Raw genomic sequence first — 27,842 nt, 5'->3', positions numbered from 1 at the left:
CCTACCCATGTTTGAGAGGTGATTACAAGAGAACTAATGAAGGTAGGATGAAACTTTTTTTGTTGTTTGAAAGCAGAGGGTCTGTTCTTTCATCTGATATAGTGTTTGTTTATATATTTAAAGAAGAACATTTTATGGAAGGCATTAAACTTTTGTGAAAATCATGAAAAATGCTGGCGCTAGCTGGCAACTTTTTTTAAAATGCTGGCGGTGAAAGAGTTAATATCTAATATGTTTGGTAAAAACTCACGCTGTCGTTTATCCAATTCTTCTTTTGCGCACTTTCAGGACTTTGCTAAAATGTAATAGATTCTGGCAACAAACCAATATTTTTGAACACTCTAATGTAGGGAAAAAGCAGATTTGTATCAAAGATATTTGATGAATGCATAATACGTGTCGAGAGTCATCTCATTTTGATAGAGGTGGCGTTTCGCGACTTTTGCATCTAAGCTCTTCGTATATATTTGTATGTGTCCTTTTGCAAACGTTTCAATGTCTTTCTCATGCAATGTCATGTTTTTGTCTCATTACTAGCATATTTGGAACTTGTCATTATTTTTGCAGTAACCTGGTGTGTCGCCAGTGGTGCAGAAATTACACACTTCACCTTCAGTATCAGTTTAAATGACAATTTGTGGCCATTTTTCTCCTGCATGTTTATTTGCTGTGTGTAGGTGGAGACAGGTGTAGATATTTTTCTTTGGCAGTAGTTCAGATGTTCGGATGATTATTAAACGCCAGATCCGGGTTGCTGTCGTTGTTTCATTGCCGTGTATGTGTGCCGCAGTCTGCATGGCTGTTATGCAGTTCCATACATTTACCCACAATTCCCTTTGTGCTACCACAACATCAAGAACCACTGATAAGACGGACACGCAATACTGACTTACTTTTTCAAAACCACAAATATAAACAGTGTGAGACTGGTCTTAACTGGGGCGCTGCATAGCCTAAAGCAAGAATTTCTGTGTGTGTGTGTGTGTGTGTGTGTGTGTGTGTGTGTGTGTGTGTGTGTGTGTGTGTGTGTGTGTGCACCATGGGACTCGGCCTCACTATGGCCAGATGTCCCAACTTTATGTACAGGGTGTGTGTCTGTGTACGGTGGATCAATTATCTTGTAATGAGCTTTAATCTCCCATACAAGCTGCATGCACTCAACCAATATGCTTCACAATGCAAACCTATTTTAAATCATTTTCTAATATGCCTTCATTTGATTTTCCTTCATTATATCTTTGTTTTCCGTGCTATGACGCACATTTTAGGATTAAACCAAAGCTGTTTCAAATGATATCATTTGCTTGTCCATGTAATGTTTTCAGTTCATAAAGCATTTTAAAGTTTGGATTATCAATCATTATTGAATAGCAAACCATTTACGGCATAATTTAACCTTCTACTTGAATAATGTTTGACCAAAAATGCATCTAACCAAGCACTTAGTTAAAAGTAAGCAATCTTCCAAGTATTTTTCAAACATCATAACCACCCCTTTTAACTCGATCGTTCTAAAAGCAAAGGCAGCCCATCTGCTCTGTGCAGACCACTTAGCTAAACACTTTTCATGTTTTTTTGGAACCCTGTTTTAGCAACAACAACCTTACAATCATCTTTTTACATGATACTGATGGTCTAGCGCAAGGCTGTGGTACAAAGGCAGCACGATGTGTAATTCTGAACCAGAGATCTCCTGGGATGTAAAATAGCACTTTTGCGATTCATTTTATATGGTCAGTTGAGCCACTGCATTGAGGGAACGCACACAAAAGAAAATGAAAAGGAGGAAAAGCTGCATCTGCCCAGCCTTTTAAGACTTGACCGGCACCCAGCACGCCGAGGGTTAAAAACAGAACTGCAGTGAGTCCTACTGCAGTGTCTAAAGCATTTAGCTGATCGCAACAATACATCGAAAGAAAGAAAGAAATCTAAATGGTTCGTTCTTTTTTTTTGTTCTTTTCTTCCAAAAATCCTTTTATTGCATTTGTAACATTTGGCACAGTACAAATTCATGGTGCTTTTACAAGATAAACCTGTAAAGATCAACATTGACCTTTTTTCTGTTTTTGTTTTATTTTTTAACGAAAGAATTCTCTGTATAAATGTTCTTTTGTATTTTCACAGCATTCTCTGTAGCATTGTTTAGAAATCACACAGAATGCCCTTTTTAAACAAGACTACCCTCATGTCTCAAATTCAGTACAGCATCTTAAAACAACTCATTTTTTTTAAATAAGAGTTATAAGTTAGAAAATAGTTTCAATTTATTTTTTAATATAATCTGCTTCTCTATTACCAGCCAATGGTAGTTTCAGTTTTTCCATATATATTTATTTATAAGCATGTACAACAAGAATCAGTCTGTAGGGTTTGCACTCTGTACAAAAAAAAGAAGTTCCTGTCTTTTTTCCCTTTGTGCATTCTATTGCATGTTTTCATGACGGTGCGGGGGTTAAATTATAATAGGGGGAGAGCAAATTATTTTGGATTGTGATTTGTTGAGGGGGCATACTATATCTGAGTTTCTTGTACTTTTTCCTTGTTATGAGTTTTTATTACAAGAGCCTCAGGAGTGGTAGTTATAGCACTGGGCAAGGTTCGAGGCAGAGAATTTCCAATACTGTTGCCTTCTGTCCATTTGGCTCCATGGCCCGGTGGCTTGTAAGTGTTGTATTTGGGCCTCATGGTGCTATAGTCTGTCTTATGCGGGCTGTAGTCCACCTTGTGAGGACTGTAATCCATTTTAGACTTGTGGGGACTGAAGTCTGATTTGCAGCTTACGTATTCCGCTTTGAGAGGGCTGTAGTCTGCTTTAAATGTACTGTAGTCTGGTTTGAAAAGGCTGCAGTCTGTCTTGAAAGGGCTGTAATCTGTTCTGGGCTTGGGCATAGTGTAGTCAGTTTTGGATTTCGGAACTCCATAATCTGGTTTGTATGGGCTGAAGTCTGTTTTAGGAGTGTGAGATTTGAAGTCAGGTTTGTGAGTATTATATCCTGGTTTATAGGGACTCTGATCAGGTTTTTTATGTAAGTGGTAATCTGGCAATGACTTGTGTGAATAGTCTGTTTGTTTGTAAGAGCTGTATTCCAGAGTAGGTTGGTATACATAATCCGCTTTAGGTTTGTAGGTGTTGTAGTCTGTCTTGGGGTTGTGGATGCTGAAATCTCTAGATTTATGGATGCTGTATTCTGGTTTTGGTTTGTAGCTGTAGTCAGATTTGTGGGTGTTGTAGTCCAGTTTGTAAATACTGTTATGATCCCTTATCTCTGGTAGAGTCAGCCCCTCCCCTGCTATATTGGCAGCAGACGCTGGTGGTGGCAGTTCTTCCTCTACTGGAATAATTTCCACAGTTCTGGCTGCAGCCACTGTGCTCCTTTGCTGATGCCGCTTTCGTAGTTTATAAAATACAATTAGCATGATTGCTGCTAGCAGAGTAACTGCCACAAAACAACCAATGATAATCTTTGTTGTCTTCATCACCTCATCCAAACTGGTACTGGCCGGTTTGGGCGTCTTTCCTGTTGTCACTTTCGAGCCAGGTACAGCAGATGGGCGGCTTGGTGGCGTGTCGGTACTCTGGAGAAGGACTGTTGGTGTTGAAATAAAAACCGGCTTAAACACGGATGGTGAGGCCGTGGTAGTGGTGCTGGCTCCTGCTGTGGTTGTGGTGGTTTTGGTCTTAGGCATTTCAGATGTGGGGCTCAGGACCTCCACTGTGACTGTGGTGAAGTAGCTGAGGTTAGATGTGTTCAGCTCAGCCGCACTTACATTTAAGTAAGCTGAAGCATTGGAATTTCCTGCTGCGTTTGACACCATGCAGGTATACATGCCCGTGTCACCTGCTAGCACGTTTGAAAAGTTTAAAGTCCCGTCGTTTAGCACTGTTATCCGTGGGTGGCTTGAAGCATGAGTTAAAATAGTCCCATTTGGTAGGAGCCATCGTACGGCAGACATGGGTGCTGTTCGGCATCGCAGTTCTGCCACACGTTCGGCTGAAATGTTAAGGTCTCTTGGGGCATCTGCGATGAAAGGGGCAGAGCACTGCATTGACCCCGTGTCTCCTCTGTCTAGCTCAACCAGCTGCCGGCCCCTCATGTGTGCAGGGGAGTGACATCGTCCACAGCATGTTGAGTTGGTGGGTATGTACTCACGTAGCCAACGTGCTAGCCAAAGTGAGTCACAGCCGCAGTTCCAGGGGTTGTGGTGGAGGTGGAGTTCCACTAGGTGTTTTAGTGGGGCATAAAGATCATGGGGCAGTGAGCTGAGATTGTTGTGAGCCAGGTTCAGCTCCACCAATGAGGCCAGGTCATCAAATGCATTTCGTTCAATAAGCCCTATCTGAGAGTTCATGATCCATAACTTCTTGAGTGAAGTCAGTCCTCTGAATGAGCTTGGTTTAATCTCAGGAAAGAGGTTCTCTGATATTTCCAGCTCCTCCAGCCCAACCAGAGGGGTCAGGTTGGGTATCTCACCTTTAATGTTACACATCCCCAGGTTAAGGTACTTGAGGTTGATTAGACCTTCAAAGGCTCCATCTGAGATATACTCCAGTTTTCTCAGTTCACCCAGGTCCAGTCGCATTAGGGAGGGCACTCGGTTAAATGCGTAAGATGGGATACTTTCAATAGGGTTATTTCTCAGCCACAGCTCTCGCAGCTTAGACAAATACTCGAATGCCCCACTTGGCACCACTGTCAACCTGTTATCAAAAAGTTCCAATGTATTAAGATTGGTTAGTCCACTGAAGGCACCCACTTCTATCTGTCTAATTGCATTGCGGCCCAACTGCAACACCTCAAGATGATGGAGGTTACGAAAAGAGTCAGCCTGTACAGACTCGATAGAGTTTTCCATCAGGTTTAGGTGCCGGGTGTTGGTGGGGATACCCGGTGGCACTCGAGTAAGCCCTCTCCTTGTGCACACCACCTTGCTGAGTTGGTTGTTGCAAGAGCAATCAGTCGGGCAACCCTGGGGCCCTGCCGCGGCCGCCACGTCTACGCACACTTGAACCATGAGGTACAGGACACAGAGCAGGGCGGCTTTCCTGGCTCGACGCACAGCTACCCGCCCCAGGAGACTCATGATGTGGCACATTCATAATTCAGCATCGTCTGGGGGGGCGTGGGGTGATGATGGTGGTTGGGGAGAAGGGGTAGTAAGTGGGGGAAGGGGGGAGGGGTTCACCTCTTGACTAATGAAACCCTACCCTGGGTTAAACAACACTCTAGATTGTTTTTCCATTTACTGAACTGGAGGCTTAACATTCAGTGGCAGCTAGCAGAGTTGAGAAGGAGGAGTGAAACGCCAATGATAATGAATAAAGTAATAAGGGGGATATATATATTTCAATATGTGAAAAACGGTTGGAAAGTCTAGGCACCTACCTCAAATGTTTTATACGTCCCAATTTTTGTAATCTCAAAATAGATGCTGATAAATTTTTTCCTCAAATTCCTATATTCCCAGGAGAAGCAAAGCCTTCTCTTTATTCATTTGTCAGAAAACGAGATGAATGCCAAAATGGCCCCTAATAAATCCACAGAGGACCATCCGAAGAGAAGCGTGTAGTGGCTCTCAGAGCTTTAGGCAAGAGTACCATTCCAGTTTGGCTCCTTTAGAAGCGCTCGTTCTCGCACTATCCACAGATGCTTGTCCTTGGATACCTCCGCTTGACGCCGCCACCAAATGCCCGTGTCTCCATAGTGAAACGCTCACACATGCTAAACCAAAGTAGAGGGAGGAAAAAAGGGAGGGGTAGTTAGAAAGGATAAAAGATGAATATGAATGAGAAATCCAGTCTTTTCAAATGTTCCTCTATTCTTTTGTTAAAATAAAAATAAAAGTGTCCTTTCAATATTCGCCACTCACTTTATTGTCTCTGGCTCCCTTGGTATGTTTTGCCCGCTTGATTTGTTAAATGCCTTGTCCAGCTGAAAAGACTGTGACACTGCGGTCATTAGCGCATTTCTTTCCTTAAGTAGCTGCGCATTCCATCTTCATACATGCGCGCACTTGCAAGCACCGACTGCAGAAGCTTTTTTGCAAACTTCCCAATAATCCTTCAGTTGTGTAAAAAAGAGCAGGTAACTACAGTCCAGGAAAGGTGTAGGGGAGGACCAGTGAAATAGGCAGCTCGGTTAGAATGCTCGTTCGCTGGAGAGAGATCGCTTGCTCTCTGCCTCCTTCTCCTTCGCTCTCTCCTGCCTGCGAGCGCGCTCTCTCACTCTCTGGAATGAGAGAATAAAGAGAGAGTGTTTCTCCCCCCTTTCTGTGACGTCGTGTCGATCAGAGAAGTATCCGTATAGCGCTGCAGTGCCCAGAGCTCAGTGCAGAGTTGGAGATCTCAGCTTTGTCAGCGGCACAGCTGTCCAGCTCAAGCTGGTGGACCAACGCTGAGGCATGGGAAAGTGGCTCCCCACAGCAGCATATTTCCTTGCTTGCTTTTATTTTTAACCTTTTCAGCCCCAGGTTAGTCCTCTTCCTGCTGTTGTGTGCGACAGGCACAAATGTTTTTTGCAGTGTTGTGTGGCATAATAGCAGACACCCAGGACATAGGCTTTACATGCTTGCTCTTCCTTTTGTCCTTCAATGGGAACGTGAATGTACTGCTGACGCATCACGCTCCAAGCAGTGCATTGGTTTGATGCATTGGTTTTAGTACGTTAGCTCATCCGTGTCCGCCCCCTCTTCTCTCTCTCGCTCTCTCTCTCACCCGCTCTCTCTCCTCTCTCTCTCTCCCTCATGCTCTCTCTTTCTCTCTCTCCCTCATGCGCTCTCTCTCTCTCCCTCTCTCTCTCTTGCTCTCTCTCTCTCTTGCTCTCTCTCTCTCTCTTGCTCTCTCTCTCTCTCTCTCTCTCTCTCTCGCGCTCCCTCTCTCTATCCCTTTCTCCGTCTCTCTCGCGCACACTTGCTATCTCTCTTTCTCTATCTCTTTCTTTTGCTCGCTTGTCCCCCTCCCCTTTTTCTGTCTTTTTTTCTCTGCCCAAGGACCTGGTATTTTGTAGAACTGTTCAGAGTTGGCTGCAGTTTGCGAGTGAACTGTTGTGCATTGGAGCAAGTTGCTTCTATTTAACAGATAAACACAGTCCAATTTATAAATGATTTTACTGTTGGCTTTCCCGCTGGGACTCAATTAATACCTTTCTGTCTTTGTTACTACTCCTTCCTTGCCCCTCTCCCTTCTTCCCTTGTGAAAATTGATGTGGACTGATTTGTGTGGTCTAAACCTACAGTCAGTTGCACTTTAGTCAGTTAGACTGGCCGGAGTATTAAGTCCTCAGGGATATGTGTGGTAGGGTGTGGGGATGCTGGACAACATTGTATGTGTGTGTGACCAAAGGCATTTGCTTTCTTCAGCTGGATTAAGCCTCTTTTGGATGCGGTAGAGGGAGTCTCTGTACTGTGCAAAGCTGGTTTAGAGACACCTTTTCAGTCATACTTTCTCCCTCTCTTTAGAAGGCTAAGATTAAAATATCTCCCCTGTCATGCAGCGGGAGCTAAGATGGTCCCTGCTCTGAGAGAATAGAATGTGCAGTTTTAAACCTTTCCCCGTGGAGAGAGCTGTTAAACATTGCTCTGTAATCAGTCTCGCAAACCTTGGCCACGTTGGCTTACACCCAGTATTTGCCAGCAGGTGAAAGGTACTTTAAAGAGGTACTTGTGGAAAGGTTGCATCTCACACTTGTAACAGCAGATGTTATGGATTTGAACAGCAGTGCTAAACAGCACAGCACCCTGGGCAACTGATGGCTGGCATTTTGACACACCACTGTGTATGTGTGACAGTGAAAGTGTGATTGTGAATGTTTTTGTAAACGACACCTATAGCTTCTGGTAATGCCTGGATGCAAAGTAGGACACGCTGAAGGATTTGTGACCTTGTTGCATGTGCAATGGATTCTCTTCTGAATTACCTATGCGCTAGCATATATCATTTGTTTTTTTTTTTGTGCGCATGTGCCGTACATCTATTTATGTCAGGCTGCGGGTGGTCATTGGCAGGCCACCACCATCATTTGGGCCACCTGCCGGCTGTGATGCTGACCCAAAATGCCATGGCTATAGTAGGGATGCCCAACCCCCCCCCCCCAAACCCCAGGCCTTCTGGAATGATCTTGAGAGGTCCCAGCTTGCCAACTTGACCAGCCGTAGGCTGAGGGATGAAGGGAGAGGGAGTGTATGCACACGCGACCCAGTTTGGCGGGTTGGGTGTTGTCAGTAAGTGGGCGCGTGAGGGGTAGGGATTGCTGCCTCGGGGTTTGCCAGTGTATCTGGGATATAGGGTCTGCCGCATGTAGGTCAGCCTGCCTCGTTTATCCAACTCACTAGAGACAGACCAACAACATCCCAATGATATCTGTGTTTACTGTACTGTGAAAGCAGTGCATATGGTTCTTGCAGAGCAGATGTATAGGAGTCGGTCTGTGATGGAGAAATGGTGGGAAAAGCATTTGGTGAATCAAAGTAAAGCACACAAGATAGTATGACCTGATTTTAATGGCTGATTTTGAAAAAATCCACCACCTAATAGACCATATATCTAATATTAGATATCGAAATAACCTCGCATAAGATTACAGAATATTGTGACTATTGAATCATTTATTGTTAATATCATTCATTTACATACACTGTAAAAAGTGAAAAGTACTTGGTTACACATAAAAATTTAAAAATGTTCTATTTTCTATTTGGTGTTACTATTTTAAGCAACGTTTACTTTTTACAGTGTATTTGGACCATAAAACCACTGGTATATTTGTAGAAAAAGCCAAAAATAAATTTTATTGGTCAAAATTATTGATTCTTTTCTTGTATGCCAAAAATTGATATTATCTAAAGGTCATGTTCCATGAAGATATTTTGTAAATTTCCTACCATAAACATATCTAAACATTATCTTTGTGAGTAGGTGCAGTTGCTAATGACTTTATTTGGACAACTTTAAAAGCAATTTTCTTAATATATTTGTTTTTCAACATGGGTTTGAAAATTAGTGAGGTCCAGGGTGGGGTGTGAAGAGTTATCAAATGCTATTCCGGGTGAAAAAAGTACACTTAAATAAAATACACTTTTTTAAGTACACGTAATAAAGGTAATATTTTCCAGCACTAATTTTGTAGCTTATATATCACATTTGTCTTTAGTACTTCCTAAGATTATTTAAGAACATCTAAGTGTACACAACTGTTATTTTGAGACATCATTTATTAAGTATTAGTGGTATTTTGCTCAAGCAGAACATTACTTTTAATTAGTATATTTGTAGCTTAAGTTTACATAACTTACAAATGTAATTGCTAGTATTTAAGTGGTTTTAGTACATTCAAGTATACTTTATTTTTACTTGGGATCTAATTTATTCTGTCTTAACCTTTGGGTTCACAATTTGTCTGTCTGTTTTGGGGAATGGACTGGGATTGTTGACTAAGAATGGATTATTTATTTTTCACGCAACAATGTTTTTTGTAATCATTTTAATAAGCAATAGCCTATTATATATACAAGAACTTTACAAGATACTACACAAGTACTTTGTTTAGTTCTCTTTTGATTGTTTTCAGGATGACTTTGATAAAGGTTATTCCTAAATTGAACGAAATAACAGAATTCTCAACGCTTATGTTTTGTTTGATTGGCTTTACCGTTGTATGCTAGGGGTGTTAACATATTTGACATTTCATTTAAATCCAATTTTTCTACATCTTTGTACTCAAATTATTTTCTGTTTTTCGATAGGACACTGTTGATACTCTTACAAACACAATTATGATGATTACTGCTTTGCTTTTGTCTTACCGAATGTAGTTTTCTGTCAGTAATAACCTGCTCGCTGAATGATGCCTCTTATTTGATAACTTTCAGTTTAGGTGGTCACCTTGCTGCCAGACATTAGTGCCAAAAACAAATTGGCCTTAAAGAACTTAAGTAGCCTTAGTAAGTTCAAACCTTGCCTTTCAGAAATAAATCAGATAAATCGCTTATACTAACCTACACCTAATCATCACTTTATAGTTAGTTTTAAAGTGTCACATTATTTGCTAAAACACTACATCTTAAGAGGATTTTTAACAATGGGATCTGGCAACACTGTAACTTCTGCATCCGCGTCTTTGCAGTTTAAGCCAATCTTCATCATTTTACACTAAACTGTACAGTAAACGGTCCAAACTTAATTATATACGCGAATTCGTAAAAAAAACGAATTATTCATTCAGAGAACTTCAAATTTTATTTTTTAATATGAATAATAGTACGGCCATGCTCAGATTCCAGATTTTTAAATTGGTTGTATCCTTGCCAAATAATTATTCTAACAAATTGTGTGTATCAATGAAAAGCTTATTTAATCATCTTTTAGATGATGTCTAAATCTTAATTTAAAAAATGACACACTTGACCGGTTTTCTTGTCCGGGGTCATGTGTGTTAATCTACATTTATTTATTAAAGTATTAAATTGTGCTAATAAACTAATTTTAATGCATGTAAAATTTAGAAAGATACTAAGATATCAAGTATTGGGCATATTGTCCATCTCTACCACCACCTAATTCCAGTTTGTTTTATATAAACTCGAAAGTTTATTATTGAAAAACTGTTTAATAGTAGCAGATGTTTTAGAGTACTGTTAAGTTTGACCTAGTCCTTTTGTATCGTGATTTATTTGCCTTGCAGTTTATTAAATGCATTCCTCCATAGTGTCTCTTCAGGTTTTACTAGGCTTTAAAACCCAGTGTCTACAACTCAGTGTGTCCACTTTCTGTAAAGCGTTGGCTCTCTGCAACACGTGATCTGCCCACTCTTGTTAAACACATTCTCTTCTTTTTCATATTTCTCTCTAGCTCTGAATCAATCAGCCTGGGGCAGGTGGAAACGTTGTCATTTCGGCAAACACTTGTGACCTTGAGTGGGGACGGGTTGCCAAACACTTACTTTTAATTTCATTTCGATTTCCAGGAATTAATTCAAGCTAGATTAAACCACTGCTAAGCAGGGCACTCTGTCCACTATCATCCACTTTATAATGTTCAACGGCAAACAACTGTTTCTCTCTCTCTCTCTCGTTCTCCTTCTCTCGGACTCTCCACCCACTCTATTTTAACTGTCTGTAATATAATATTTGAGGGCCAGTGCATGGTTAATGATATTTTCCGTGGTTGTTTTTCTTCTGATGGATTGGTTGAGCTCAAGACAATCCACTCTGAAAGGATGGAGGGAGTGTCAGATGGTCTCTGCTCCAGCACTCTTCTAATGGCTATTGTTTGCAAACTAATGACCTTCATTAAACCTCTCTGTCTATTACAATCTTCCAGCCCAGATTAAAAACGCTTTGTGCAGTCACTTTAAAGCAGTTTTTTCCCAGCCTTATTTGTCTTATGAACCCCTGCAATCCCATCAGTAAGGCTCAAGTACCCCATTGTCGACACCGAATGTGGCAGGAAATGTGTTTCTTTTACCTCATTATACTAGATTTCTTTTAGTATTAGCGTTAGTATTATTTGAATGGCCTTTGTTACAGTGATTCACTTGTAAACTAAGTAAAATTGATATTGCGGCTGAACAACACACTCGTGAAACGGCTTTCTCTTCGTTTAATGAGACACCTGAGCTTATTTTGAAAGTATCAGGAGCAATTTTTTCTGGTTTGTGTAAAGGATGAAATAATGATGGAAGATACAACCTTGGGGTTTTAGCTGTATTTTGTGAAAGACTTGGAGCTTTAAGTCTATATAAGTACCCCTTGTTTGAAACTGCTGCTTTAAAGAGACTGATTTACAGTAGGTGGCCCAAAAGCGCACACTCCAATCTTCAACCCTCTCCAGAAGATGGACTTACAGAATATATCTCAATATTTCAGCTTCAAAAGCAGCAGGCCATTGCCAGACATCTTGTTGTAGACAAGTATCTGTCTCTTTATACCAAGCAATTGTCTTGAGATCGCGTCTGTCATTTTTAACAGCGTTGTTTCAGTGCACACTCGAACGATTGGTTTCATTGTTTGAGTTTCAGAATATCGTCTTGTTTCACGTTAAATCGTCTTGTTTCACACATTCATACTAAACACTTTTGTAGGAATGCAGAGAGTGCAATGCATTAGAATGACTGACTTTTTTAGAAGATGCATATAAATAGAGCTTGGTTCAATTTTTTCTTGCGATTCTTGAGACCCCATATAGAGTACTCATTAGCAGGGAAGGATTCATATAGAGACTGATTGAGACCCTTGTTAAAGCGTTAAAAGAGCACCAAACACAGTGTGACAATCACATGTAAATAAGCAAACGTTAAGGGTTATGTCATTCACAAATCTGTTCCCTGTTGTTTCAAATCTATTAAACTTTATCTGAGCCTGGACCACAAAACCAGTCATAAGTCGCATGGGTATATTTGTAGCAATAGCCAACAATGCATTGTATGGGGCAAAATTATTGATTTTTTGTGTCAAATATCATTAGGATATTAAGTTCATGAGATCATGTTCATTGAAGATATTTAGTACATTTCCTGCTGTAAATATATTAATGTATTTATCATTAATAATGTGTTGCTAATGACTTTATTTGGACAACTTGAAAGGCGATTTCCTCAATATTTTTTTGCACCCTTACACCCCATTCAGACAGCCAATGACAAGTAGTAGCAGAGCAATGCGATCTCATTCATTTCAATGGAAACTGGGCGACTTCCGGCGACACGAGCGAACGTGACCGTTGGCGACAGAATGTAGGCGCGATTAGCGACGGAGTCGCGCGACAAAAGTTGAGAAAAGTTTAACTTTATGCAAATTAGCAGCGAGTTTCACGAGCGACTACCAATGGGAGTGAAGTAAGTGAAGCACTGATTTGTTGTTTACAACATGGGGTAACGTCACACTACTACGCAACCAGAACTGGGAACGCCCACAAGCGACATCAACCACCAGCGGCAGGCGATAAGCAGCGATAACATCGCTGGCTGTCTGAATGCGGCGTTAGATTCCAGATTTATATTGTCAAATATGGTTCTATACTAACCACCCATACATCAATTGAAAGCTTATTAATACAAATTATGCGCAATAATTTGCATGTGATTGTCATTGCACATCTCGTCAATGAAGCCGGTTCCGTGATAAGTAAATCGCTATCAGCTGCTTTCAGATGGAGCGGCATTTACTACACAAAGCCGTAGTTCACTGACAATCGGGGCAATTTCGAATGAATTATTGCAGACATATCGCCAGCAATATGTATGGCCGAGCTTTTAGTGAACTACGGCTTTGTGTAGTAAATGCCGCTCCATCTGAATAGCAGGCGATGGCGATTTACTACTAATCAAGGAACCGACTTTACTGACGAGATGTGCATGATATCGCATGCAAATTATTGCACATACCTACTTATGATTGGTTTTGAGGTCTAGGGTCACTTATTAAAAAAAGTAGAAATTTTGAAGAATGTTGACTCCCCTTTTTAGTTTTACAAGTCCATCAAAACATTTAGTTTTACAAATCATACAGGTTTGGAAGAAAATTTGAATAAATGACAAAATATTCATTTTTGGGTAAACAGAGCATGCTTTAATGGATGTATTCGTTGGTTCCCTAAAGGCCCCTCTTGGCCAGACAGTATGACAAAGACAAGGACCTCAGCCTTTTCAAGATTATTTTAAGTGGACGAGCCATTAAAATAATTGAGTGCTAAACATTCTGGCACGCAATGCGCTTTTTTTCCATTGAATTGTCATGCTACCCAGTGTATGTCAATGCCTGAACCTGAGCTTGGTGAATTAAATCAGGGGCTTTAAACACCCCAGACAACATATCTAGGGGGTGGTCTTTTTGCCCACATTCTCACATAAAAATCTGCTTTTTAACAAAACCTCATCTGTGTTAGCCAGCTACACAACACAACCTTTGTGCAAGTTTTAGTGATGCAGTCAGCTTGCCCAATTCTCCTACCCTTCATCTTTATCTCCACAACAAAATAATGAAGTACTGTAATGGTTTGCCGGTTTATTGGCTGGAGTCATTTATTTTTCTTGCATTTAATTGCCTTTGATGAATCACCAGTGTGGGATTATTGTATCACACCAGTCCTGTTTCAGTTTGAGCCATCGGTCTGTGTGCGTAGTCAATAGCTGTTATCTAACCCAAATCTTCCTTTCTATCACAAATGTCAAACATTATCTTCACCTTGGCTGTCCTAGCAAGGGATTATGCGTATTAGTTAGATTTTCGCCTCGTTCTCAAATCTTGCGAAACATCGTTCTGCGTTACAGACCAAGGTCGTGAATTCCACGTCGCCAACATTGGCAGTCAGATATTACCAATCACCAGAAACGCAGAGGCCGTGAGTAACGAACCGAATTGAGGGAATGCAAGTGGCTCTTTGTAATTTTTCACAAGGGCTTTATATTCTGGTGCATAATGGAGCCTAATATATTCCAATGGCACTATTAAGCTGTGGAGTTACAGGAAGATTGAGTTCTGTTAGATTTAAACGAACAATATGCCCACAGCTTTTTCTGGGTGAAAACGAGAGGGAGCAAGGTGCACGGACCTACAGGCAAATGTAATCCAATGCATAGGAAATTATATCCACCCAGAGAGGCACATCAAGGTGAATTTTTTATAGCGTTGGAAAATAATGATCTTCCATTGAAAAGCAGTCTTCTGCCACTCCGCCGTGCTTGTTTAATGTGTGAATTTGTATTCTGCGATCCAAGTTTCCTTCACACTCTATAGCCTCCCTCTTATTAACATCTGAATTGTTGATTTATAGTTGTCTGGCTTCTTAGAAATGTATATTATAATGCGAGACTCCATCTCTGGCTGTATCTCTTTCGATGTCACTCTCATCCGTATTTCTAGTAAACAAGGAGCTTTGTGGACCAAGCTAAGTGTGTCTAATCTTATGCGCGGCAGTATGGGAATATCCTAATGCTAGGTTTAGTCAATGGCTAGATGATGCAGCTTTTGCACCGCCAACAATGGGATTGGTGAGGAGGGGGTCAGGTAAAAGGGTCCTGGGGAATGATGGAAGGCTCCAGAATAAATCCCCTTAAACTGCAGGTTGTGACCTTTCTTAAACGCGTTTTGTGTTGCAGTGCAGTGTGGGATTTCCCTGAGGTGACTGCCTGCTGCTGCATGCAGGGATCACTTTTAAACCCAAACTCAATAACGCAGCGATCGGTCCTCGCTCTGGCCAGAGTTGGGCCAGTGTTCTCAAAACCCCCAACAATGAGGGCATAAAGAGTGAGCGACTGATGACTTAGAATGAAAACGCCACAAAAATATACAGCAAATACACCTTTTTCAATGTGGCAGGGCGTCCTTTTTTATTTTTAGCCTTACACAAGCACGTTTTTTTACGGTTCTCAGTTTGTGTGCATGTGTGTGTATTTTTTGCAAGCAAGACATGCAGAATTACAAACCTAAGCACGGCCTGATCCTCATCATTAAAATTGGACAGATACTGAGTGCATGTGGGGGTTTAGTTAACAACAATTGTTGGCAAAAAGGGCAAATTGTGTCTTATTTATTTTTTTATTTATTATTATTTTTTTAATGTATTTTTTATTTATGTATTTATTTATTTATATTTTTATTTATTTATTTACTTATATATTTTTTATATTTATAAAATGTTATAACTATTCTATATATATATATATATATATATATATATATATATATATATATATATATATATATATATATATATATATATATATATATATATATATATATATATATATATATATATATATATATATATATATATATATATATATATTAACCCATTGCGAGCGTTAAATTGAGAATACTTCATACATGTGTGGCTTGTCTTTTTTTTGTACCTATCAGTCGGCACTTGGTCAAGAACGCATACTACCTTGACATTGTGTAATAGCATGCGTGAAATGTTGAGCCGTTCTTGACTGCTCTTGTGAGGTCTCTGCATAATATAGTATTTTAAGAGGAGCTCATTTTAAAATTGAGACGCTCTTGCTAAGGGCTAGATCAGTGTCCTTCATGCACAAGCCCAGTGCGCACACTATATTTATTCTGTTTGTCTTTATTTGGGAATGTGGGTTTTCCTCATCCTGACAGAGCCGTAGGTTGTATTTCTTCTCTGGTACGACATTGTAACATGGTTTTAAATGTTATATGAGTGCATCGATGAATCCCTGGCCCACACACTCTCAGACATGTGTGCTGTCATTTGATATTATGTGGTTCTGAAGGAAACCCCGCTGCAGGATATTCCTACAAAATGAATATCTTGTTTTAGCTTTTGATGAGGCTTAAATCTATGTAGTTGTTTGAAGTCGAACCAGTGAAATCCAAAATTGGTTTGAAATTAAATTAAATGTGTGATAGTAAATAAGCAAACATATGATCTGTTGAATTAATGTGTAAATACGGTGTTGTCTTTGGTACTTGTGTTGCCTGGTGAGATCTTGCACCGCAGGAAGATGTTATGATGGACTATTTCCAGTTTTCCCTTTTTCTTCCAAAATTGACAATCTTTTTGGACAGGACTAGCTTTCAATGCGGAGATCAGGCAGATTTTTGTTGCATTGCTATGACTAAAGCAAATACCCCAGATATTGACTCTGCTGTCTGACAGATCCAACAAACAGGATTTTTACCACTTGCCAGATGAACAGGTGTAAACAGACATTTGAAAAACAAGATTATGAATCTTAATGTATTTTCTTTCATTTTGTTTGTCCCCACTACCATCCCTATTGAACATAATTTTTGCAGTGCAATGTGCAGGTATTTTTTCTCTCTCTCTCTCTCGCTCTCTCTCTCCCTCCCTCTCTCTCTTGAAAGCCTTGTCTGCAGGCAGTGCATGTTCCTTTGCTGCTTCATCCTTCCACTGAGGAACACACAGAACATTAGACATGATACATGAAAATAAGCGAAGAAAAGGAAAAATGAGTGTTAAAGAGAGTAAACTCCACTGCATGTGACAGGGCCTACGTCACTTCATATATTCTGTGTGTGTGTGTGTATACACACTGCACAAGCGTAGGTCTATGCCCCCCAGCTGAAGAAAAGGTTTATGTAAGATACGTTTTCAGAATTGCAAGAGGGTAATGTCCAAAGACCTAAAAATTACATTTGTGTAAGAGGTTCAGGAATTACAAACGTCACCTTTACAAAGTAGTGCATATCTACACATGCTGTCATTATCTGGTGGAGCATGGCGCTAGCAACGGCAAGTTTGTGTGTTTGAAGGGAATACACATACTTGTATATACAAATATATAAAATATAGCATCTGAATGCACCGTATGTCATTTTGGATACACACCACATATATATATGCATATATGTACAGTACTGTGCAAAAGTCTTCATCAGCAGCTTTGTTGTTTTAGCAAAGTTTCAATGTCATATTTATTTTTCACTTTTTCTTGTATTTTCTATTTTTATCTTAAAAAAATTTTTTTTTTTTTTTTTTGTTAAATTAAAAACAAAACAATTTTCAGAACGTAATGTCTTTTTTAGGCATCGGTCAGTATTTAGTGTGACCTCTCTTGGCACGAAACACACCTGAGCTTTTTTGAGGAGACTGAAGTCATTTGATTAGAACTAGAAATTAGGATTTTATTTTATTTAGGTTTAAGAGATCTTGCAGCTGCCTGCTATTGCTCAAGTGGAAGGGAAGTTTACCCTTAATACTTGACACTTCAGCTTATACTTTTACGTTTTTAATACTACGTACACATTTCCTGTATTTTCTGGTTGTATTCTAATAAAGAGACGGATAAATAATTATATGATCACTATAACATTGCAAAATCAACAAATCTAATGGAAGCATGGTGGCCTAAGACTTTTGCACAGTACTGTATATTTAAAATATATAAATTTAAATATACATTTCGTATGCAACCCTTTCTGTGAAATTCAAGCTAAAAGCTCATAATCGAAATATAGGTGCGTCAAAATTTATGTGTATCAAAATTAATTTAACTGATTTTACTTTAATTTCAATCTCTTTTATATGACTTTACTCAGTCAATATTAAAGATTTCAAGGTTAAATTTTCTATATCACATAGGATGATTTTACGTAGAAAACAAACAATCAATCTTGTATAGTTAAAAAATAGTTTGAATAGAAAAATCAAGAAGACACCCACGATCTACCTGTCAAGCCTGTCTGGGGTTGAATGCTTATGATAGTCATCAGTGCTCATTTTCTTATTATAAATTTTAAATAATATGTCTGATGCAGTTGTCAGAAACTAAAGAGCCATGTAATTATCAGAGTTTGTCTTACGTGTCTAGAAACCGCTTCATATCCCCCTTGTGCTTAGCCGCTTGAGTTCATGTTGACTCATCTTTTGTTAATTAAAGGGTTGAATTTTAAGTTTGATATTTAGGCCAGAACAATTTTGACTTTTTAGGTCACAATTTATGATTGGCTGAGATGAGCTTGTAATGGTGGCCCTGTGGCTCAGGTCATGGGTTTGATCCCCAAGGAACACGCATCTTCATAAAACAATATATAGATTAAATTCGCAGTTAGATAAATGCAAATGTAAAATTTAATGAACAACAAAAACCTGCTAACTTAATCAGCAGACACCAGTGACCCACGATTGCATAACCCTGTTGACGCAATGTTACATAACCGCAGCCACTCAGCGCTGCTTCAGCTTACCAATAAGCACACAACTCCCAATGCCACTGGCATAAATGCTGACTGGGCTTTTACTTCTAGACTGTTTTTGTTTTTTGCATTTAGATGTGCGTTTAGAACTCATACTACTTATTTGACACTTATTTTGTGTCTCATCCTCCATATGGTTCAGTGGTTAGCCTTCCCGTGTTGCTCCTATATATGTTTTCAAGTAGTAACATTGTGATTTTGGCCGTGTGTATGACTGCGTTACTGAGCCGGGTTTCATCAGCACCTTCAGGCAGGCATCCCAGTATTGAATCTCTGACTCTCTTCTCTCCGCTGCCCTTCTTTGCTTTTACGCTTCTCCCTGATTTGAGAGTCCGTGTGTGTCTACGTTCAGGCAGGCTGACTCTTTCTGGCTGATTAGCAGCATCTGTGCGTCTCCCAGTCTTTGGGGGGTTTACGAAAAAAGAATGAACGGTTTTCTCCTCCGTCGCTCTTTCTGCCGCCTCTCATTCTGAAGCTGTTTGTAGGTGCAGCATTGGTTTTGACAAGAAGTCGATTGTTTCTTCTGGATCGAGGAGAGTTTGGGAGGTTTTTCTTATTGATTAATACCCATGCAACCCAAACTTGTATTTGACTGATGGTTTTCTTTGGGACCTGTCTAATTTAGTATTAATCGGTGCATGTTAAAAAAAAAAGGTTAGGTGTTCACAAACATTGCACGATTTTATCCAATCATTTCTCGATCAGTGTGCATTTATTCTGTCGAACACAAAAATAGATATTTTGATAAATGATGGTGAGCACACGTTTGACGTACCCATTAACTTCCAATATGTTTTTCCCACTATGGTTACCGTCAACTGTGTGCTCACCATCTTTTATCAAAATATCTTCTTTTGGGTTGAACAAAACTCATACAGGTTTAAAACAACACGAGGGTGAGTAAAAGATGACAGTTTTAAATTTTGTGTGAACTGTCCCTTTAAACAGGTGCAGGTCTTATGTATCTCAGCTGAATACAGTGGTGTTTTTGGCAGCCCTTTTAGTTTTAGTCTTAGTCTTTTGGATGAAAATGCTTTTTAGTTTTAGTCACATTTTAGTCACTTATAAACTTGATCGTTTTAGTCAAGTTTTAGTTGATGAAAACGCAAAAAGGTTTTAGTCAAGTTTAAGTCAATTTTAGTAAAAAAAATATTCTTTAAAGGCAGGATTGGCAGGAATTATCTAAAAAACTTTTTTACAAATTTGTTTAAACTGTCTTTATATACCAATACATAAGTAAAATGTAAGTACTCTGAAAAAGAGAGTATAAAAATTGAGTGTCTGTAGACCTCTCACGGCTAATTAGTTCCATTCAGGACGAAAAACAAATGATTGGCTTGCACGACTGTCACGCTCTCGCTCGACCATGGCACCAACCCTGTTGCTACGGGATCTGCCCACACATGCGCACACCCGGTTGATTTGAACGTGCATGAGCACTCTAGGAAGAGCAAAAGTATGGCACAGAAAGAGCATTCAGAACTCACAGTACCTGCATATGCAGTCAGCGAAGACAAAAAAGGAATAAACAAAGGAATCAAACGAGAGTAAATATCGCGTGGCTTTTCCTCGAGTCGAAGGTGTGGTAGCGGTATTGTCTCCGGAGTGTAGTCCTCATCAGAGTCAACATTGCTTTCATGACGGAAACTCTTCCATGCAAAACACCTTATATGTTATGAATTTTCCACAAAAAGCTTGCAACTTGCTCAATGCAACCTGTTTTTAGCTTTGTCTTATAAATATAACTAGCTTGTTTGTTATCGAATCAAACAAAATATATTTAAAACTTTACCAGTATCGAAATGCTAGCTTAAAAGTGAGTACTTAAAGCTATCGTATTTGTTTACATTCAAGTGTATTATTACATGTGATTGTGACATGATGTTACTACATGCACCGCGCTCCTTCCTCTGAGGTAAATGCTTCTCCCAGCAGAGCCGGTCAGCGTTGTGCGTTCATGTGTTTTGGGGGCGTGGCTTAAAAAGAAACCCAGAAGGGAGGGGGTGGAGTGAATGGAAAAATTATCGTGAGAGGTCTACAGACTCTCGATTTTTATACTCTCTTTTTCAGAGTACTTACATTTTACTTCTGTATCGGTATATAAAGACAGTTTAAACAAATTTGGAAAAAAGTGTTTTAGACTTTTTTAGACTTAAACCTGCCTACTCTGCCTTTAACAAATTAATTTAGGTTAAAAAGTGTGGTGTATTTAATACTATTAAAATGTGCATTAAGGTAGTCCCCGAGGGCTTGCCGTTGTTTTAGTCGATGTGCCTTCTACGCATGTCATAACAAAAAAGTTGAGCCTGATATACCCTCATGTTGAGTTTGTGTGTTACGCTTATAAAGTTGAGAAACGTGTGCCTTGCCTTGTTATTTAAATACACCACAAAAAGTATTGGAAATGGGCTTAGTCATCGTCATCGTTGACGAAAACAACACTGGCTGAATAGTGTGACCAGTTCACCAGGCATAGGTCACTCTAAAGTGGGCTATGCACGCATAAAGCGCATCCTGGCTGAAAGATCAGCACATTGTAATTGTGTTGGTTGACCAGCCATATTTGATTAGAAGGTACAAATGCGACTGTAAAGCTGTCTGACGTTTTCTTAACCGTCTCTCGATATAGACACCATTTACGGGCCATTGTGTTTGCAGTTCTGCAAAACTGAAGTATTGAATTGTCTGTGACATTTGAAATGTTACACAACACCTATTAAGAGCTTTTTCCCTTTAGAAGTCCGTATGGATTGAATGCTAATGGTCAGTCTGTGCGAGGATTATTCGGACTTTGGGTTTGAAGCGATTCTTGCCATGTAAAACGATTGATTGCAAAGGTTTTCCATTTGATAACACGGTTCCCTGGTAAAAATCTGCTGTTGTCAAATAGGAGAGCAGATTCCTGGAACATCGCAAGGCCAAAGGCCATTTCGAGACAAATGGAAATTCACTGACATATATTCCAGCTCATTAATTTGGCCAATTGCTCTGTACAAGATATATGTTCTTCAGTGTCTGGTTTTGAGACCGACCCTTTTGTGGGTTTTTTAACTTTTGCATTTCTCAAACCAATGTCCTGGTTTTTTATTTTATATATATTTTTTTGTTTTACCTTCACATTTTCACTTCAGCCCTCAGTGTGATATGTTTGTCTGTGTGGCAGGTTTTTCGTCTTATCGCACCATGCCTCACCGGTTTGACTCTGGCTTTACGACAGACACTGAAAAATGACTTGTGATTCTCAACCCCCCGACCCTTTCACCCGTCCCTTGTTCTGTGTCGTTTCATTCAATTCTCATTTGTCTGTCAGTGCAGGATGGGCCGAATGGCCTTTTGAGTGACACTGGTTTGGCACATCATTCTAAGAGTTGGTGGAAAGGGGGCTTTAGATAAATAGTGATGTGCCTCCCATGATTGCCTGCTGCTTGCCATCTCCCCTCCTTCCAACACGCTCATCCAAATAACAGCTGCGTTCGATGAGAAATGTCACCCTGATGTTAAGGATACATTCTTCTGCACCCTTTGTCATTTTTATGGCTTTGCTGATTTTATAGTCTACATTATCACGGACAACAGGCATGCTTGAAAACAATCCACCTCGTGACTTCCTAATGCGCAGCTACATAGTAAATGAAATGAAAAGCTTTGCAGTTTGAGCATTTTTGACTTTTACAGCATTTTCTCGAATAATAGAGCGCCGTAAAGCATTCATCACTCTTCCAAAACCACCAAGGCCTTTAAACTCATCATTGTATTTTACTTGGCTGAATTGCCTTGACCCAGGATCATGGTCTATGTATGCACATCTCTGACATAATGGGAATGTCCTTCTTTTGGGAATAATGTGGCTTAATACAGTTTCAAATCATTTCCAACCCTTAAATGTGTTCAGTGTAGCTTGACAGATTTTTGGACAACTCCCCAAAACTGTTATTCTTATAACCTTATATACGATCACACACATCTATAATAGTGCAGACCACATTTTATCATCAGTGTTGGTGCTCACTCAGCAGAAATTAGTTGGTTAGTGCTAGTTGGTTTGGTTTGCTAACCAAAACTGCATGAACATAAACAGCCAGAAATATCCACATCTCCAGTTCTGATTCGTCACCTATGTAAAGGGAATAATCTTTGATATTAGCAATTTTACAGATGTAGTTCAATATGCATCGATCTTAAGGCAAGGGCAGCTGTGAAAGAGATGGATCGCAGTTATTGCTATCATTGATTTTAACAACCGAGCTGTTAGAGTCCGCGCAGCTCACTCGGTCGTTCTGGCCTCCAATCGGATCTCTCGGTTTACGCTCGCTGACTTTTCACACTGTTGTTCATTATCCTGGAGTGGTCCAACAAAAATCATTTAAATATTTATCACACTATGGGTCGTCTATCTCTTTGATCACCATAGTTACAAAGATGAATCACATTTCCAGTCACCTGACCTCTCGCTACCCAATGGAGTTTGGCACTGAGCTCCCGAGGTAAAGAGAGCAATACAGGTACCCCTGCGGAGAGAGATCAGGCTTATTGATTTCTCCACCCTCCCCTGCTGGTTTTTGTTATGTGCTGGGACAGATTGACCGGCTTAAGAGAGAGGATATGAAGGAAACATTTTTATTATGATGTGACCGCATGTGTCTCCCAGCTGGACACTGGGGATTTCAGACGGATTCCGCCCGGCTTTATGGAATTTATGGAGGAAGACGGTATGATCTGAGAAAATCTGACCACGGTGATGGTCACGCCAGTCCGCAGAGGTACACACTTAAAATTGCTGGGTTATTTTGAACCAGCCGTTAGGTCAAAAAGGATTAACCCAGGAAAGGTTATATAACAACCCAACGGCTGGGTTCATCCCTTTTTGACTTTTTTTTCAGTCCACCATTGTGTCAAAAAGAACAAACCCAATCGTTGAGTTAAATTAACACGGTAATGTTTATATTTGACCCAAGAATGGGTTAAAACAACCTAGCATCTTTGGTTGAAACAACCCAGGAAAGATTAAATGGCAACCCAATAGGTTGAGTTCGTCCCTCTTTGACCCCACCGCTTAGATTGTATCTCCGATCTTGCGGAGCCAAATAAGAAATGCATCATCTTTATGGAGAGGCATACCGTGTTTACAATTGATTGGTCTACAAAGCCATGTAGGTCATTTAGAGGGGACCACCAGAGCTCCACGAGTCCCATCGACTCAATATTGACCTGTTCCCACAGAGGCCACGGGGGGCATTACAATAAACGCTCATGTGCCTTTAAAAGGTCCATGCCCTCGCTCTTCAGCAAATGCACATTGTACGTACATTGGCAAGATTTGTGTACACATGCTATGAGCATAATCCTTTTCCAGAGCATGCAACGACACTCGCATAATCTTAATACTCGCTAAGTGTTTGCATGCATGTGTATTGTTAAAAAGGGGATTTGTCGTCACGCATGTGTTTGCACAGTATTAAAGCAGCTTAATGCAACTGTTTAAAATGCCGCACCACTGACAGCGTTTAAATGGACAGCTTACGTCAATGCCACTAACACATGCTCATTGGTTTAAATTTCTTATCTCTTACCGGCATTGTCACTGTAATTTGCTATGCATGTTGTCTCTCTACCTAACACATCAGAAAGAGGATGCTTTGCATTAAAAGGCCCTCACCTTATTTATGTAATCCAGATATCTGTAGCAAAGCCCTTAAGCACCATTTGGACAGGATTAGTTTTGTAGTTGCCACTACTGTGGCCATTCTAAGCTTTTTGATCTCACGCTCATTTATTCGCTTTTCTTTGTTGAATGCCAGAAAAACTTAAACCACTTATTGTGCTTTTACCAAGGAAAGTTATTAAAAGGCCTGAATTCATAATGAAGGCGCAATGAGAATTTATTTTAGTTACAGTATTCATTGAAGGTCAAAGTAAATGAGAATCTAAGAAAATAATGCTTTCCCAATGGGTTGGGATGGGAATTCTCTGAGGAATTCTCAGGTAGACAAATACTTTCTCCATAGTTTTTTATCGAGGCTATGTGAGAAGAATGCAGTTCGATTCGTATTGAATCCTAAGCACAAAGTACCTCTGTGAAGCACGAATTTACCGACCTCCTTGGGGACGACCAGTCCCATCTGAATAGGGCTTTGGTGACATGCAGCGGAGATAAAAAACATCAATTTCTCCCACGTCACGTAATAATTTACATTACTTTCACATCCTGTCTGCCAGGTCATTTAGTGGCTTGACGGTGATACAAGATTTTCATTACCTTCATTTACTTTCTCATTTGTATCTTGTTATAGTTTGCTTTATATTTTTAAGTAATAGGCAGAGGCTTCATTCTGAAGAGTGGACAGGTGCGTGCGTGTGTGTGTGATGGGCAATTTATCTGGTTTGGCATGCAGATTACAGGGCCTGTGTTTGAAAGTTTCGGTTTGCACTGGCATGACCGCAATATTGATGCATGCGTTCTGAGCGCACATCAATACACGCAAACAAAACACTTTGCATATCTGGTTTGAAGAAAAGTTTGCAATGTGTGCATCAGTCTAATGCACTGCTGAACTAAGGCCAGTCCAATCCTACTGTTTGTCTTTTTAAAGCATAAAAACTTGACCTTTTTTCAAATATTTTATTCATATGATACTGTGTTCCAATAATACCATCAGGAATTGGTTGTTGAAAACGGCACTATAGGCAAAAAATGTTTCTTGTCAATAATAGGTCACATACTAACCTACTTCAACATGTTCTCTGCAACATTAATATCCTAATGAATATTAATATAAGCCTATAAAAAATGCAGTTTTATTTATGTGTCTTGGGAAAGTATGGGGAGGAAAACACTCACTATAAACAAATAATTTTTTTTTAAATACACTGTGAAATGCACAATAAATTTGATTTTTTACGTGAATACATGCAAAGATGAGCATTTTGACATTATTTTGTGTGAAGGATTCAAGAATGTATCTGTGCATGTTATGGAAAAATGCAAGTACATGCAGGGGGTGTGGCCTCAATGGCCCTTTAGTAAGCAGTGTGGGTTTTTTATTTTAATTTTGTTAACTACGTGTTTTAGGCAACTCTGCAATTTTATTTTTCAAATTACCAGTTTATTCCCATTAATTCCAGTATATTACCGTTAAATCCCATATATTCCCATATAAAGTTCCAGCTTAGAAAATTCCTGGAATTTTGAAACCCTAGTCTTTTACATTGCCATTGGGGGACTTTTTTGCCACTCTTGACTGAAATGGTCACAAACAAAAAAATTTAAATACACTGTGAAATGCACACAATAAATTCATAAACAATGGCCACAAAATAATGTACATACTTTGGAGGACATGCTGTAGATGAGTTTGTTGTGTCCCAGCAAAATATACTTGACTGCGTTTAAGTCATGCACTTTATAAAGACTAGTTTCCATGTTACAGTAGCATGTAATGTTTGTGTTTTTCTAGTCCTTTACCACTTTGCACACTTTCATTAACTCGAGTCAATCTAACCCTTGACCTTTCGTGGACTTTTATTAACTCTCAAGTTTTTCCTTTGTGTTGTAGTTGAACACAGTTCACTTCATTGACCACCCCATTAATGAACACCCGCCTTTATTTAGTGCAGTTGTGAACCTTTTGGGTCAGCGCTAAGTCCAAAAACACATGCAGTCACAAATACAGTATTCTTATGAACCTCTGGTAGCGGCATGACTGCATTAAAAATCAAACCTTTTACTGTCACCCTCTTGGCTGTCTGATGGGTGGAAGTGCCTATGGGGCGCCATCTCGCGTGATGTGTAATTCTGCCTTTTTGAGAGGGGTTCAACAGAGCTGTCTCTTTCCCTAAATCAATGTCTTCTCACACGCCGGCGGTAGCTTGAGCTATTGATTTAAGCCGTTGTTTAAAGAAGAAACCCTCTTCTACCGTTGATCTCTGATACTTGTAGTAATACTGTTTGGCTGCTGTTTTATGAGTGTGCTTTCTTTTGATTAAAAGCCCCATTAACTATATATTTGCATCTAAAATAGATCTGCACCATTAGTGGATCGATCCATCACTTTTTTTTTGGAGGGGGTTGTGGAGGCTGATCCATTTTATGGATTCACCCTGAAACCTCTACTTGGCTAGGGTTGCAAAGGGTAAATTTCCGGAAACTTTCAATGGGAAGTTGGGGAATTTTGGGAATATTCCAAATTGATTGGGAATTATTTGGAAATTTATATAAACTATATATCACATACAAACATAAATAAAAAAACATTTTGGTCATAAGCAGACATGCATGCAAGTTAATAATACATATTTTGAAGAATCCTGATACTTGCACTCATCAAGTTTGGATTTATTTGATCGAAAACCATTCAGAAGTTATTATAATATGAACACATAGCACAAGGATTTTTTGAACAAATTTATGTTCTTTACGTGAAAACATGCAAAGGTGGACAGTTTGACATTATTTTGTGTACAGCATTCAAGAAATTATCCATGCATGTTATGGAAGAATACAAGTATACGCAGGGGGTGTGGCCTCAATGGCCCTTCAGTAAGCAGTGATTTTTTTTTAACTACATTTAAGTTTCCTGATATAGGCAACTCTGCAATTTTTTTCAAATGACCAGTTTATTCCCATTAATTCCTGTTAATTCCAATTTATTACCATGAATTCCCATATTCCCATGGAAAGTTTCCAGCCTTGAAAATTCCCAGAATTCTGAAACCATAGTTTTTTACATTGCCATTGGGGGACACTTTGCCACTCTTGAGGTTTGCTTTTGCTGGCTTTCAACAGACGCTGGACTGAAATGGTCACAATTCATGTAGAAAGGATGATTAAAGGCAAAACTTGAGTGGTCTCTTAATTCTTCCCATGGCTGTATATTTTTAAACTGAAAGGCATGTAAAGGCAATGCTCAGACGCATTGTTTCGGAGCGTCTTAAGAACTTAGATTGCGGACCGTACCGCGGGGGCCATCTGTTGGATCTGCTTCCTGTTCTGGCCGACTCTCCTTCCTGTTTTGCATTTACCTCGCAGATGGCACCACATGGTGCCACCATTTGACGCGGTTGCTATGGTTATGCAAGGTTAAGTGAAACCTCTGAACTTGCTTTGCCTCGTCTTAACGCTCTGCACACATGGACTGTCTTGTTTGTAGTCATAGCCTGCATGATTGTGT

General features: G+C 39.7%; 2 protein-coding genes across 2 annotated transcripts in view; one reads left to right on the top strand and one right to left on the bottom strand.

The window, feature by feature from the left end:
• snd1 (staphylococcal nuclease and tudor domain containing 1) overlaps window positions 1-27,842 on the top strand; it is a 195,323-nt gene that overhangs the window by 88,158 nt on the left and 79,323 nt on the right. The gene's annotated exons all lie outside the window — the stretch shown is intronic.
• Window positions 1,945-5,569, bottom strand: lrrc4.1 (leucine rich repeat containing 4.1). Its single transcript, XM_065268571.2, has one exon. The coding sequence runs from the start codon at window positions 5,092-5,094 to the stop codon at window positions 2,512-2,514; it is 2,583 nt and encodes an 860-aa protein (XP_065124643.1). The 5' UTR covers window positions 5,095-5,569; the 3' UTR covers window positions 1,945-2,511.

The sequence above is a fragment of the Paramisgurnus dabryanus genome, chromosome 1 (genome assembly GCF_030506205.2).
Source record: "Paramisgurnus dabryanus chromosome 1, PD_genome_1.1, whole genome shotgun sequence".
Taxonomy (NCBI): domain Eukaryota; kingdom Metazoa; phylum Chordata; class Actinopteri; order Cypriniformes; family Cobitidae; genus Paramisgurnus; species Paramisgurnus dabryanus.
This window is presented reverse-complemented; position numbering and strand designations above follow the sequence as displayed.

Coding starts and splice junctions, on each gene's coding strand:
- lrrc4.1 (XM_065268571.2), bottom strand. CDS start 5,094: ATGTGCCACATCATGAGTCTCCTGGGGCGGGTAGCTGTGCGTCGAGCC.